Source organism: Plasmodium coatneyi, chromosome 3 (genome assembly GCF_001680005.1).
Source record: "Plasmodium coatneyi strain Hackeri chromosome 3, complete sequence".
Lineage (NCBI taxonomy): Eukaryota > Apicomplexa > Aconoidasida > Haemosporida > Plasmodiidae > Plasmodium > Plasmodium coatneyi.
The window spans coordinates 491,795-507,427 of NC_033558.1; the positions used below are offsets into that span (position 1 = coordinate 491,795).

Genomic DNA, 15,633 nt, shown 5'->3' on the forward strand with positions numbered 1-15,633 from the left:
GAACAATAAATAACACCGTGCAAAGTCCGCACACAGTTTATATATAGTGTGTAAGGAAAGAAGAAAACTGACATTTTCCTTCCTTCATTCCTTCACTTCCCCTCATTTTTGCCTCATTTTTTTCTTTCTTTTCCTTCTTTATTTTCTTCTGCTTCTTTTCTTTTTTTCCTTTCTTACACATTTGTATGTATGAACAATTGCATGAGGAAAGAATACTCCCAAACAAGGCGCGAAAAAAGGAATGCAAAAAAAAAAAAAGTGCTAACATTTTTTAAAAAAATATTTAAAGAAAAAAGAAGCGAAAAAATAAATTACACAAAGATAAAAACCTATAACAAAAAAAAATTTAACACATTTTGCATCTTCCACAAAAAAAAAAAATTTTACAAAACAAATCGAAATGAAGTGAACAAAAAATTTTTCTTTTCAGACTTATATTCATTACACATTAACGTAAACAATTTAATATACACAACGAAAAAAAAAAAAAAAAAAAGGAAAAATTTTTCCTACACCCTAAAACCCGAATCTGAACTTGGAATCTGTTCCTTAGGGAAATCCTCCTTAGGAACAAAGTCTTCCTCCCTAAACCCGGAATCTGAACTTGGAACCTGTTCCTTAGGGACATCTTCCTTAGGGACATCTTCCTTAGGGACATCTTCCTTAGGGACATCTTCCTTAGGGACATCTTCCTTAGGGACATCTTCCTTAGGGACATCTTCCTTAGGGACATCTTCCTTAGGGACATTAACATCAGGAATATCTTCCTCAGAAAGTTGTTCCTTAGGAACAAAGTCTTCCTTCCCTAAACCCGGAATCTGAACTTGGAACCTGTTCCTTAGGAACACTTCCCTCAGGAACATCATCCTTAAGAACATCTTCCTTAGGAACATCAACCATAGGAACTTGTCCCTTAGGAATATTTTCTTCCTTGATAAATTCGCTTCCCATAAATTCTTGAACCAAAATTTCAAAAAAGTCTTCCTTCGTTGAATGCAAGTCCCCTTTTTGACATTCGTCTAAGACTTCTAAATGAATATCAATAATCATGCGGCGACGTACACCACGTCGACCAGCACGACGACGAACGCCCCGTTTTTTCCTTCTTTTCATAGGCGTAGAACGAGGTTTGCGCTCCTTTACTAAATAATATTCATGTGGATCACCTTCGTCCGCATGATCAAGGAGTTGTTCTTCCAAAGTTGAAGGACGACGTATTTGAGGAGCTCTTCTGTAACGTTTTCTTGTCCTACGAAGCATTCCAAAGTACTGAACAAAAAAAAAAAAAAAAAAAAGCGAAAAAAATGTTTCTTTAATAGGGCTGCGAAATGTTTGTTCACACGCAACAGTAATTACTACCTCAAACACCCTAAATGTGCGAAATTCTATAAAAACCCCTTAAATGCGAAATCATACACACAACCCTAAAATCTTACACCCCTAAAGTGTAAAATCCTACACACATCCCTAAAATCCGAAATCCTACACATACACCCCTAAAATGCGAAATCATCCTACACACACGTCCCTAAAATGCGAAATCCTACACACACATCCCTAAATTTGCGAAATCCTACAAACACACACCCTAAAGTGGGAAATCCTATACAAACACACCCTACTTATTCATTCGCCTTTACTTCTTTTTTTTTCTTTCTTTCTTTATTTCTTTCCTCCTTTCTTTTTCTTTTTTTTTACATCCTTTTCGTCCTTTTCTTACCTTCCATAGGAGATAACTCATAACAGAAATACCAAGCACGGCAGGAGCCAAAGGAAGGTAAGGAAGGACGGGTTGGTCCTTCATGTCACTAAGTGGAAGAGCCTTGGGTGTACCTGGGGCACCCAGAGAAGCAGCGGCAGCAGTATCTGTAGTTTCACCTGCTGGTTTAGTGGTGGGTGGTTTCGCAGGTTGTGATCGTGGTGCTTCTGGTTTGACTTCTACTTGTTTGTCAGGTTTTGGACATATGTCATTTATTTCAGTAAGAGCGTCCTTTACTTCTTGATCCCCGTTCGTCTTTGGGTCGAGCATTTCACCCAACTTCTTCTTTATATCATCTTTGTGTTTCTCGCAATCTTTACCTGCTTTCTTATCCAACAGGCCTTCATCCACGTTTAGTGTGCAACCTTCATAACTTGTATCCCTTGTGCAAGTAACACAATTACCATTCTTCTCACATAGAGTTCCTTCCTTAATTTCTTCATTCTTCGTGAAGGCATGTGTTATGCCATTCTTTACATCACATTTAGGTTTTTCTTTTTGCGCTTCTTCTTCCACTTTATCTGCATAGGCGTTCAGGAAGAGGCATCCGATAGTTTGATCAAATATTCTGTTATTTTTCCTCTCTTGAGGGTTGTTCCCATGTTCTGAAAAATTATATATATGTTCTAACCCCCTAGTAATGTATTGACATACCTTTCTTTCTGGACTATCTACCTGCCCGACCTCATCGCAATAGTTGTTCATATTTTCGTTATTCTTCGTCATCGCCTCAGACAGACTCGTCAGTACCCTTCCGACGTCATTTTTCGTCCAAAATGTACACTGCAGAAACAGGTAAAACGGGGAAGAACAAGAAATATATATGTGCATACACTCAAAGTGATTACATGATTTATGGTTGTCTCTCTCCTCCCCCCTTTTTTTTGTTATATATAGGAAATACGTGGTCCACACAAATGACGTTGAGTACAGTGGACAAAATGTTATTCCCTTACCCAGTGCTGCTTCTGAGAGTTGTCTGGATATATTCTGTCTTTGAACCAATTTACTGTTACACATTGAGCACGTGTACATAGGTTATCTTTCTTGCTACAGTCTTCACCTACAAGAAGGAAGTAGAACAAAGTGAAGGAATAGTGGAACGTATGAGTATTAGTAGTGTAATAGTTGAATGTGATGATACAATGGTGGTGGTGGTGATGTCGTTCCTGGTGGAACATTGGTTTATGGTGTGTCCGGTGTTGGTGCATTGGTCACAGGCTCCCTAGTCTCTGTGGGCATATTATTCCTTACATATGTCTTCCAGGGTTTTCTTTATGTTGCCATCACTGGTGAGCATTCCATCCACTTCAGTCTTTACATTGGTTTTATTACCGTTATCGCTTATTTGGCATTCTGCATATTGATCATACCTCTCACACTTAACACAATTAGGATCATGCTTATTCACGCACAAATTTGTATAGAAACTTTCTCCTTCTTTAAATGACTTTTTTATTGTATCCTCTGTAACATTACAGTCTTTTCCTCCTTTGAGCAACATATCTGCATAAGCGTTTAGAACTAAGCATTCCATAGTTTGATAAAATTGGTGGTCATTCTTGGCCTTCTGCTCCTTACTTCCGCCTTCCGTCTTATTAATGCTATATATACGGTGCAACCCCCTAGCAATGGACTTGCATGCTTCCCTTTCTGCAAAAGTCACTTTACTATGTGCCCATTTACCTCCATGACAATAACTGTCCACTTGGCGGTTTGGTTCTGATATGGCTTTGGCAAGATCAGGAACCCTATTTCCAACGTCCTTCCACATGTCAGTCTACAATTAGGAAAGGGGGATAGATGCATGTATATATATATGTAATTAACAACTACGTAAAGTTCTTATTTTTCACTTTTCCCAAATATATATACATTCCTCTATATTCATTGTCCACAGTTAGAATGCAGTGGTGAAAAGTAGCTCCTAACGTAATCCTCCTTCTTGCTGTCTAGTCTGTTTGTCTTCCACCTTTCTGCAACACACTTTGCACGTGCACAAAGGTCAGTTTCGTTGCAGGGAGCATTTGAGGAGGGTGCTGCTTGGGGTGGAGGATCAAGGGGTGGTTGTTGGGATTGGTGTTCAGTAACAACAGTTTCTTCTGTGGCTGGTTGTAAGTCTTCTGACACTTTTGCCTTTTTCTCCTTTCCTTCTTCCATCTTTGTCTTAACTTCTCCTAAAATTTTCCTTAAGCCTTCGAACTGAACATTACTGCTACTCACATTATCAGGGACCTCTGTTTCTGTTCGTCCACGGATAAGATGTTGCCGTTCACCCTTATCGGCACACCATTTCTCGCCAGTTAATGCTTTCATCATAGTATATAACTCACTTGTGAAAAATAGGTCGCGCACGTCAGATGGCAAATTATTTACGTTGTCGTCAGGAATATCAGGTACACCATCATAAGTACATTCGGCATAGTTCACATTTTCATTTAATGTTTTCCTTATTAGTTTCGCCATATCAAAAGCGTGCTTTATAACTTTCCTTGGGGCACAAAAATATTCCATATAATATGTCCAGGCCCTCAATAAATCACATAGGGTGATGTCCTGCACTATTCTCTGACAATCTTCTCCATTGTTTTTATATTGATTCTTTGGGTCCGTTACTAACATTATGTTTTTCATCATTATTTTACAGAAACTTTTGTATTTCTCCATGCCATCGCCAGGAGTTTCACCCAAAATATCACATAAGGGTAGTAGAATGCCCAATTCTCTATAGTTCTTCCTATCATCATCTTGTCTTACATCCTCCGAAAATAGATTGAACCATTGCCTAATAGTGGCTGTAAGGAAAGGAGGAACGTTGTTAGGTGGGTGGTGGAAGGAGGGTTGTGTAAGGAGTGAACAATCTATATATATATATATATATCCTTCCACCCTAACGACACATCAGATATTATGTGTAATGATTGCTTACGTTCTTCCTTATCGTCGTCGTCGACTTCGACAAGTTCTTCTACAAAGGTTCCATTGGGACATTTGTACTTTACTTTCTTTTTATTTGTGTTCTTAGCTACTGCTGTGCTCACTTCGTCCTGCGGTTCTGTTCGAGCTGGAGTCCCTGGACTCCAGTTATCCCTACTGATCGTAGGACGTCCCTCTTTATCGAAACTCAGAATTAAAAGAGGACCCTGTGTATTTTGCCTATAGGAAGCGGAAAAACGACGTGAGAAGAGTACTTTTTTGAGAAGAGCATACTTTTTTTTTCTGTACAACTATTTTTTAAAGCATATATATATATATATACTTTTGTGTGTGTACTTTTATATATATATATACACACACACATATATATATATATATAAGTAATCGTAATCATACTTGCCATCTGTAACACGAGTTATTTTCATTTTGGGGTCTGAACCGAGAGTAAATATATATTCCTCCTCCGTTTGAATATATTTACTTTTTCCATCTGTTGCACGTCGTGCACGACGTACACGGGGCGCACCATGTGCACCACGCACAATATTACCATCCCCCGCTTCCTCCTCTTCTTTCGAAGGATGTTGTTCATATACACTCGTCTTCGGTGGAGCCATTTTCTCATTAATCACACTATTCAATGGAATCGTTACTTGCTAAATGGAAAATAGTATTGCACTAAGTATCCATACATGTGTGTACAACGGAACGTACACATTCATCCTTTTTTCTTCCTTTTCTCCTTAAACCTTCCTTCTTTACACCTTCCTTCTTTACACCTTCCTTCTTTACACCTTCCTTCTTTACACCTTCCTTCTTTACACCGTCCTTCCTTACACTTTTTTTTGTTATTTTTTTTCTTAAATCTTACTTCTTTACACCTTTTTTTTTTTTTCCTCCTTAAACATTTCTTCTTTACACTTTTTCTTTTCTTCCTTTTTTCTTTAAATATTTCTTCTTTACTTAAATCTTCCTTTATTCCTTAAAACTCCTTTTTCTCCTCCCTTAACGTTCTCTTTTTTTACGTAATCCTTTCTTTCTTTGTTTTTTTTTTTTTTTATACACCCTTCGGGTGTACCCCTTTTTAAAGGAAGTGACCTCCTTTCATTCAACCCTAACAAAATCATTCTAACACCCCTAAAATCCTTCATTCTAGTACCCTTACACCCTACCTCTACATCCTTACACCCCTTCATTCTACCACCCTCAAAGAACTAACACCACTTCCTACCACCCTAACAACATGCATTCTTACACCCCTTGCTTCCACCCCTAACACCCAAATCTGCATCCCTCTGCACACCTTCCTCCCTTCAATTTTTTTTTTTTTTTTTTTTTTTTTCCTTCCTTCTCTAAAAGAAGTGGCCTTCCTTCTTCTCACCCCTAGCACTCCTTCTTAGGTGCACTCTTCTGCACACTTCTCTTAACAACCTTCAAACCTAACAATCCACCTGCCACTCCTAAGTGCACCCCTCTCCGCACATCCCCTAAACATACATCCTTCCTTCAACCATGCATACTTCCTTCAACACCTTCCATGTATGTGCACCCCCCTGCACACCTTCCTCCCTTCATTTTTTTTTTTTCCTTTTATTTTTTTTCCTTCCTTTTCTTTCTTTCTCTATGGCTATCTTCCCTATGGTGCACCCTCGTACATACTTCCTTCAACACCTTCCCTGTAAGTTCACCCTTCTGCACACTTCTCCTAACCATACATCCTTCCACCCTAACACCCAAATGTGCATCCCACTGCACACCTTCCTTCCTTCAATTTTTTTTTTTTTTTTTTTTTTTTTTTTTTTCTCCTTAAAAAAAGTGGCCTTCGTTTTTTTCACCCCTAACAAACACAAAGTGCAAGTTCGCGAATACCTTCCGCAACACACTGCATGAACTGCACTATCCTGCACACATCCCTCAAAATACTTCCTTTCATCTTTTTCTTCCTTCTTTTTTTCTTTTTTTTTTTTTTTTTTTTTGTTTTTTTCGTGCTCTGTGGGGAGTTCCTTCCCTTGATGCAGAGTTATTCATACACATACAAATGTAGGAAGGAAGAAAGGGAAAGAAATATGAAGAAAAGAAGGAAGGAAAAAAAAGAAACAAAAAAAAAAAAAAATGTAGGAAGGAAAAAAAAGGAAGGAAAGGGAAAAAAGATGAAAAAGGAATGGAGGAAAAAAGAAGAAGGTGTTTCTTTTTTTTTTTTCTTACACTGCATATAAGCTCTATTATGGTCATTTATGACTCCTCCGATGGGGAATGGGAAGGGATCATTCCCCCTTCCGTTTCCCTTCCAGGTGTTACACAGCGACGGTGTTACATACGACCGTAACCTACATTTGTTCTTTGATGATGACCTGGTGTATTATTTGTCCTTGTTCTTCCCCTGGTAGACTTTCCTGTAGCTTGTCTTGTGTATGCAGTAGAATGCACTGTCGTGGAATCATCCGCTGTTGTGGAGTCACCTATTATGGAATCCGTTATTGTGGAAGCATCGTCCGTTAATGTATCGAATTCATTCCTGGTGGATCTTCTCTTTCTTGTGTTGCTTCTTCCTCTTTCTCCATTTCCAGAAGAATGATTACCAAACCAAGAAGACCATGGTTTATACTGAAAGAAAAGAAGGAAATGGTCTAAGGAGGAAATGTTCAGGTTTTAGATGTTAGAAGGAGAGAATCTAAGGGTTGAAGGAAGGTTGCTAGAGGTGGTGATTGGTTGTAGGTGGGTTGTTAGGGGTGGTAGTTGGAAGGAAGGTTGTTAAGTGGGTGATTGATGGAAGGTTGTGTTAGGGCTGGAAGGGAGGTTGTTAGGGGTGGTAGGTGGAAGGAAGGGGTGTGTAAGGAGGGAAGGATAGGAAAAAAATACTATTATTTATATTCCGTAACTGTAATTATAATTGTACCTTGTATAAAAGGAATAGGGCCGCTGGTAATTCTAATGCTGCTATGGTACCAAAAGCAGAAGAAAGAGAAGAAGCTTTATTTGCTTGAAGAAGAGTTTCTTCTAGTTTGGTGAGTGTGGATTGTTGTTCTTGTTGTGCGAGATGCCGTTCGCTCTTTAATTTTTCTTTTACGGAGGTATGTTGCGAACTTTCCCCTAAGGTAGATGCTTCTGTACAATACACATTTAACGCTTCCGCAACACCGCAATGTACCATATACTTAGTATGGAAGTCGGAACAATATGAATTAGTACTGGTGCGGTCCTTCCCCTTGCAATCTGCTCTTATGGTAATACATGCTGAAGCAATTCCCTCTAAGTAACCCATCCATTTTGCTTCACATTTGGGCAAATTCTTAAGTAAATTTTTTTGTATGATTTTATGGTCGTAGTAGTAGTCGAATACTTTTTTCATTTGGGGGAGAAGTGTGTCGTTAACATCGCTGTATTGAAATCTACATTTGTCTGTATGTGTATTTCCCCTCAGCGTTTCATGAATTTCCCTCAAGAGGTCTAAGAAATTTTTATTACCTAAGTCATTCCAGTACTTATCTCCCAACCAATGGTAAAAGAAATAACAGGGTTCACCGTCCATTTTTTTGGTTGTATTCATGTTACATGCGGAACAGTAGGCCTTTGCGATTTTATCAGCGTCGGCAGTAATTTTCTTACAGTCGTTGAATTTACTTTCCAATGGAGACTTTAACTTATCAGGTTGGACATCAATGCCACTACAGTTGTTTATAGTACCCTCATCATTATTGAAGGTCTTATAGTACTTGCTATATGAAGTTAACTGTGTTAAAACTTGTGCCTATAAATATATAATTGGCAAAGAAAAGGAGTAGAATACATATATATGTAGACACAGATACGTATATGTATATATGTATATGTCTTTCCCCCACCCCCCTTCACCCTACTCACTTCCTTCCTTCACCATCCTTAGACCTCCCCTTTCTTCCTCCTCCATAGACCCTCCTTCCTTTCCTTCCCTCCTACCTAGACCTCCTTCCTCAGATCCCCCTTCCTTCCACCTCCATAGACCCTCCTTCCTTTCCTTCCCTCCTACTTAGACCTCCTTCCTCAGATCCCCCTTTTTTCCCAATACCCATCCTTCCCTCCTTACACACCCCTTACTTCCACCTACCACCTCTAACAACCGTCCTTCCACACCTAACAATCTTCCTTCCACCCTACCACCCCTAACAACCTTCCTTCCATCCAACACCATAACAACCTTCCTTCCATCCACCACCATAACAACCTTCCTTCCATCCACCACCCCTAACAATCTTCCTTCTGCCAACCACTTAACAACCTTCCTTACACCCAACCACCCGTAACAAACTTCCTTCCACGATATTCATCCTTACTTGTGATGACATGGTTTATATGTGCAGATGTATATATATTTCTATATATATGTGTATATGTATATATATGAAGTATATATACGTTTATACATAAATATGGACATATGTTTACATTCCCCCTATACTCATTCCTTCAATTCCTTTCCTTCAGTTTTGTTCCTCACCGTTTCTGACATTGTTATTACGTATTATGTGTATATAGTAAATTTATATGTTAAAAAGGGTTGTGTTAAAAGGTTGTGTTGAAGGTTGTTACTTCTTATATACACTTTTCCATATGGTGTATGTTTATTTTAAAATGTTGTGTCATATATATTTCTCTTCTCTTCTGTTATATTTATATATGTGGAATGTGAATTTTTATATATGTTATATAAAAAGGGTTGTGTGTGTTCCTTCTAATGTATATGTTCCCATACATTCAATATAAAAAGGGAGAGAAGGAGTGTATGTGTAAATTTTTCTATTTTTTTTTTTTTTCTAATAGGAACTTTTAGCATGTAATATTTATTCATTTGTGCTTTTAATTGTTATTATTAAAGGAGAAATGGTTGTTAAATGTTGTTAACACACATATATATTTGTGTAGTTCATATATGAAGAGTGCTTCTCCCCCTCCCTTCTGCCCATATGTGTACATTGTGCACATATGTTTATTCCATATGTAATAAGTAGAGTGTGCACGAACTTAGGGAATTAAATGGGGGAAGGAATGGAAAAAGGTATAATTAAAAGCAATTAGATGAGTGTTATTTGTGTGAGTAGGAATGTACACATACATATAATAACATTTTTTGCATACATACACTCCTTCCCCTTCCTTTTTATTCAGGATTTCTCAGTAGTAATAAAAGTTCCTTCTTCCCTTTTTTCCTTCTTTCTTTTTTCTTTTCTTTTTTCTCCTATAATTATTGATACAAACAGTTCATCCATATGGAGAATGTGCACCAGATTCACTTGAGTTATCCTTTCTTTGGTACACATTATATTTTTCACATTTATGTGTATATTCCTTCTTTTTCTATCTAATTTATATACGATTTGAAAGGGTTCAGGGTGTTGGAGTAGGGTTCAAAAGTAGGGAGGTTTAGGGAGGGTTAAAAGTTTTGAAGGGTTTAGGGTTCAAAGGAATAAGGTGTTAAATGTGGGAGGAAGGTTGTGAAAGTTTTATGGAGGGTTAAAAATGGTTTAAAACAGTTTGAACATAGATTACATGGGGAGTGGAAGAAGAACTCAGGCAGTATAATATATATATATTCTGTTTAAAATGTTTATGGTGTAATGATCGAAGGAAAAGGGGAAACGTATTGAAGAAGAAGGAGGGGTGAAGGAGGGTGCAAAATTGTCATAACAAACCGAACATGAATGGAAGGAGGATGGAGGGGAAGGGTTTAGGGTTTAGGGTTCAGGGTTCAAAGGAATGAAGGTTGTTAGAGGTGTTAGAATGAAGGGTGTAAGATTTTAGGGTTCAAGAAGTTTTAAAATGGTTTAAAAGGGTTAAAAGGAGGAGTGGAAAGATAAGTCAAAAGAGTTTTGCCTTTTCCTTCTCTCCTTCTGTATGGAAGGGGGGGACCCACATTATATATATATAGATGTACTCATATATATACAAGTATGTATGTATATGTGTATCATCGTTATTGTTCATTATTCCCATAATATTTATATTGTAACACACATATATATGGTTATATATCGAGTAATGTATAATGCATGTGCTTACTTTATACAGTGTTTTATATGCATATACCTCCCTTCTTCTTACTACATGCCAATGACTCCTTTAAATTGTTAAATGTATATGGAAAAAAAGAAAGAAAAAAGAGGAAGAACGCATGTACATACTCTGTTACACCCCATATATTATGCATTTTATGTCCTCCCGAATGTATGTTATACAATTGGATCATTAGGAGCTACTTTCTATTTCTATGTGAGTACGATAAATATGAACCTACATAGTACATTGTATATAGAACTATACGAAAAGAGTTCATTTAAAAAAAATTCGTAAAGGAACAAATTTGAGCACACATTAATGGTGTAACCACCCCCAGTTCACCACCCCCAGTTCACCACCACCACCATACCTCTTCCATGTGTTCAGAACAGCGTTCCTTCCTCTACATATTTTTCCCCTGCTAACTTACTTCATGTTGTGCTAGTACCTATTCATTTATTACACATTGTTCTACAATTCGCTCTATACATTCCTTATATATAAAAAATTTTGAGTTTATCCCCAGTAGGCAAGCATAGATCCTTTCACATTATGGTACCATATCCCCCAATTATGTCGAACATAACCACAATTATATCAAACATGTAGATTACCAATGCATGTTGCCCCATGTGGAGTGTGAACACAGAGTGAAAAACCGCTTTTTTTAACTGAACTAAAGTAAAAACGACATCGCACATATGTAGACTTCCCTCCCCCAGGCTCTTTTCCAAAAATGGCATGTGCTCGGCTTGGCATATAACCCAAGAGTGTAGTGAATTCTCTCTTCCCCCTTCCCCTCAGCTTGCCATTTCCACTCTCGCTGATTAGTTCCATGGATGTTTCCTATTCTAACTTTCCCTTTTTTTTTTTTTTTTTTGCACATTTGGGTGGGGTCGTATGATAATGTTAGGGGTGTGGGGGGTCCTCCAAAGGGGGAGACTCCAAGGGGAGGTACTTGAAAGGGGTAGACTCGAAAGGGGAGGACCCGGTCCTCCCCGGTGTACCACCTCTGGGGTGTCTCTCCATGTGGGGGGAACATGAACTGATCCCAATACTATGAACGTTATAGATATGTACTATTTTTATAGGGTATATATAAGCCATTTAGATCATACAACATAAAACTGTCCAATTGCACATTATTAATTTGCATAATTCAGGTGCTCCACATAGACATATATATAATTATATGGGTCACATGAACTATATGAATCATATAGATCACTCGGTTAGCTTAGTTCTAAGAACGCCAAGTGTGCGCGGTGCACTTGCGCACAGGGGCAATATTGCAGAGAAGAGTTCCATGGCAGGGTTGAACATTATCACACAATTTGGGGTCTCCCTGCCATCTTCCCAATAAGAACCATGGTGAGTAGCCCATATATGTATAAATTAAAGTTCATATTTCAGTACACAATAAAGGAAAGCCGCAGAGTTTTAATGGAACACATGAGGGTACAGGTTAGCCTGGATATATACATCACGCCCATAATTCTTAGTATGTGTTATGGAAAGTGCGCATTATGTTTTAGCCACTACTCCATATTTTTGAAGGCCAACGTGTACAATATACTCAGCAGAGTGTGTACGATTGGGCGCAGTATTATAACGGGAACAAATAAGCAATGGTCGTGGAAAAGCAGCTGGGTGAGGAGCACTGGGGGTACAAAAAATTGTGCATTTCCTTCCGGGAGATTTTTATATTGTTCCTTCCTGCACAATAACAGAAATTTGCAGAATCCCGTATTTGTATGAGCACAATACTACGGACCATGTGGCTCCGTTATCATTGCGGATTTACATTTCAGCAGACTAAATATGATGTCCGTGAATAATGCATTGCACATTTTGCGACACCTTTTTAACCTTAAAAAAAAAAAAGTTTAAAAAAAAAAGGACAAAAAAAAGATTCCCTCCTGCTATGGATATACTTACGCTGATATACAGAGTCGTCGAGGCAGGCACTGGCGTGGGGAAAAACACTTAACAGTTTGACACACAACACATGTGTAGAAGTAAATGTGTCCATTTTTGCCATTTTGTGCGATTAAATGCTCCATGGCGAGTAAAATGTATATATACACCAATGTGTATATAATGATGAAAGGAAATTGAAGCCATCCCATCAAATGGAAAAGAAAAAAAAATGTGAAAAATTAGTGTAAGAAATGGAAACAATAGAGTGAATGAATGAAAAATAATTAATGAAAATGGTGAAAAAAATGTCACATTGTGTAGACGAATCCGATGTTTTTCAGTGATACTATCACTTTGTACGCTATGTTCATTAGAAAACTCCAACTTATACATTTTTTTTATTAAAATAGTAAAACAAATTAAAATTCTTTGTATTCTCACGAAAAACAGTATGCAGTATATTCATTAAACCATGTCTCCCTTTTTTGTTGGCTTAATGTTCATTATTTCTACATATGACTTTTTTTGTCAGATAAAAAAAATTCCTTGCTAATAGTGTCTATTTTAAAAAGGATTGATACGGATAAAATATATGATTGTCGTTCGTAGGAAATACGCAGTATAAGGCATTTTACCACATGAAGCATCTGCAAACATTTTGGCAGTAATGGAAAAAAGGAAAAATTTATTTTAATTAATTTCAATTCTATGAAGCACATTGAGGGGGTTGTTGCTTTACGAATTATAATGCATAATTAGTTCATAATTGAAAGAAAAACAAACAGTATTATACGCGCACTCGTTTTTACATTATGCTTATGGTTAATGTAGCATATACACGTGCCTTTTATAAGGATAGTATGCTTATCCAGTATTTATTAAGACGGCTAATAAATTAACTGAGTTTTGTAGCATTCATCTTTTTTATATTCCTTCTGAGCGCTTTTCTACAAAAATAGTAATTTTACGTGAAACTTTATACATTTGTTGATTACTTAATGAATCATTTCCCCTTTTGGAATAACACTAAAGTGTGTTATAGAAGAAAAATGTTAATAAATTCCATTTGATGTATGGTGTAACCCCCCTTCCGCATGTGGCATAACATCCGTATGATTTAACATAACACACATATACATTAAGGGGAAACATACATTTTCATGTTTCTAAACTATGCATACCATTTTTTTGCATCACTTTTTGGATAAGCAGCTAAATTAGTAAACCAATAGCAAAACTTTTTCGCATTTTATAACATCACGTACTAGCCTCAATTTGACCGAAGTTTTACATAAAAATTCATGAATTGTCTAAAATGCTGAAAATATGAATAACACTTTTCTTTTGAAGCAGCATCTTAGATAACAGTTCCAAGAGCTCTTCGTAAATTTTCTTTGATAGCACCTATGCAACAATTATACATTATTGCTCTACACTAGCGATGATGTAACATGCTTTCCTTTAATAATAAAAATGAGACTACGTGAAACTGCAAATTTGATTATATGACAAAAGTGACATAAATTGTTTGGGCTTAAGCGAAGGAAATAATAATTATCGACAAAAGTTTAGAAAAAAATTACAAATTGCATGTCGCACTTTTATTACGAAAAATGAGGAATAGCTATAAAAATGTATTCTAATAAGTATAAATTATGTAATGGAACTTAAAATAGATAACAGTACTAATTCGTTTTATTTATTTTTTTTTTCTGCCACGTGCGTATCATTTTATGCAAAACTGTGAGGCAGCTTAAAGTAAACTGTTTTTTTACGTGCCATCTTTGTTAAAAACAGATGTACCGCATATGGGAAAAACATATTTGCAGCAGTCTGCTATGAATCTGCGAACCTGTTTTATTTTGCCATTTTTCACATTATGTTTTTTTCTCTGATAAAGTTAGCTTTAAAATATGCTAGTAAATTAAAGAAAAGCGGTAGGATAAAAAAAAAAAAAAAAAAAAAAAAAAAATGTGCTTTAAAAATCGACAAATGTGTGAACAATGTAGTTCAATCTTTTAAAAATAAAACGAATGCAGAGCAATGGACGCTCCATTAAGGCCACTCAGATTGGCATTCCTATAAAAATGTACACATATACATGATAGATTGATAAATAAATAAAAAGTACGAGATGTGTGTACTTTTTTAAAAATAAGGCAAAAACTGCAAACAGCGTCGAAGGTAAGGCGTATTTCGTTTCAAGCGAAAGTGATATGTATTTCGATATCTACAAAACGTCATTATCGCTATTCTAAAAAAAAAATTACGAATAAATTTTGAAGTTTTAAAATTGAAATTATAAAAGTTGTGGCTGTCTTTAGAAATATATGCCCATATGAAAGGCAAAACATGATGGTGTGAGAAAAAATATTGAGAATCCGTGTTCCACGCATTCCACATTTTGGATGTATTCTGGTCACACCTAGTTGAAAAGAAATTTACATCAAAACAGATATTCCTTTATTTTTGCAATAACTGCATTATGTATGTAAGCATCGCTCATAGTAAGGTAGGAAAAATTTATGTAGGAAATGAAATGTGCATTTTAGAAGTGCGCGTTTTTTTTTCCCCTTTTGCGTACACTTTGATGCTAAGTAAAAAGTGGGAATACGCAATTATGCGAAAAAAATTATAGATTTAAAGGTGTATATATATGCTGGTAAATTTTACTGCATTTATTGAAAGAAAAATGCGTACAGGCTTAACTTTGAAAACGTCCCGCTAGGTGATACTTCACGCGCAATAGTATGCCTATACAGGGGAATTTTCTAATTACGCAGAACATGGTAGGCAGGTTTATTAAACTAAATTTTCATGCCAAAAAAAAAAAAAGCCGCGAAAAGGATTGCTGTGTTCTTATTATCGCCTCTAAAAAAAAAAAAAAATAATCTACAGAATAACAGTGATGAATGTCCGTCGGGGATTATATGAAAAAAAAAAAGAAATACGTACATATATATATACATGCACTGGAAATATATTGT

The 15,633-nt window shown here is 36.6% G+C and overlaps 2 protein-coding genes across 2 annotated transcripts; both read right to left on the minus strand.

Moving 5' to 3' along the window:
* Nucleotides 1-509: 509 nt before the first annotated feature.
* PCOAH_00004890 (SICA antigen) lies at nt 510-5,121 on the minus strand (the record flags this gene model as incomplete). Its single annotated transcript, XM_020057304.1, is given in 9 exon segments — nt 510-818; nt 832-1,269; nt 1,721-2,542; nt 2,716-2,822; nt 2,864-2,980; nt 3,014-3,539; nt 3,692-4,554; nt 4,689-4,915; nt 5,093-5,121. The coding sequence occupies 9 exon segments, from the start codon at nt 5,119-5,121 to the stop codon at nt 510-512; spliced, it is 3,438 nt and encodes a 1,145-aa protein (XP_019912800.1).
* Nucleotides 5,122-7,006: 1,885 nt separating this feature from the next.
* Nucleotides 7,007-9,018, minus strand: PCOAH_00004900 (KIR-like protein; the record flags this gene model as incomplete). Its single annotated transcript, XM_020057305.1, has 3 exons — nt 7,007-7,300; nt 7,593-8,444; nt 9,007-9,018. The coding sequence occupies 3 exons, from the start codon at nt 9,016-9,018 to the stop codon at nt 7,007-7,009; spliced, it is 1,158 nt and encodes a 385-aa protein (XP_019912918.1).
* Nucleotides 9,019-15,633: the final 6,615 nt, after the last annotated feature.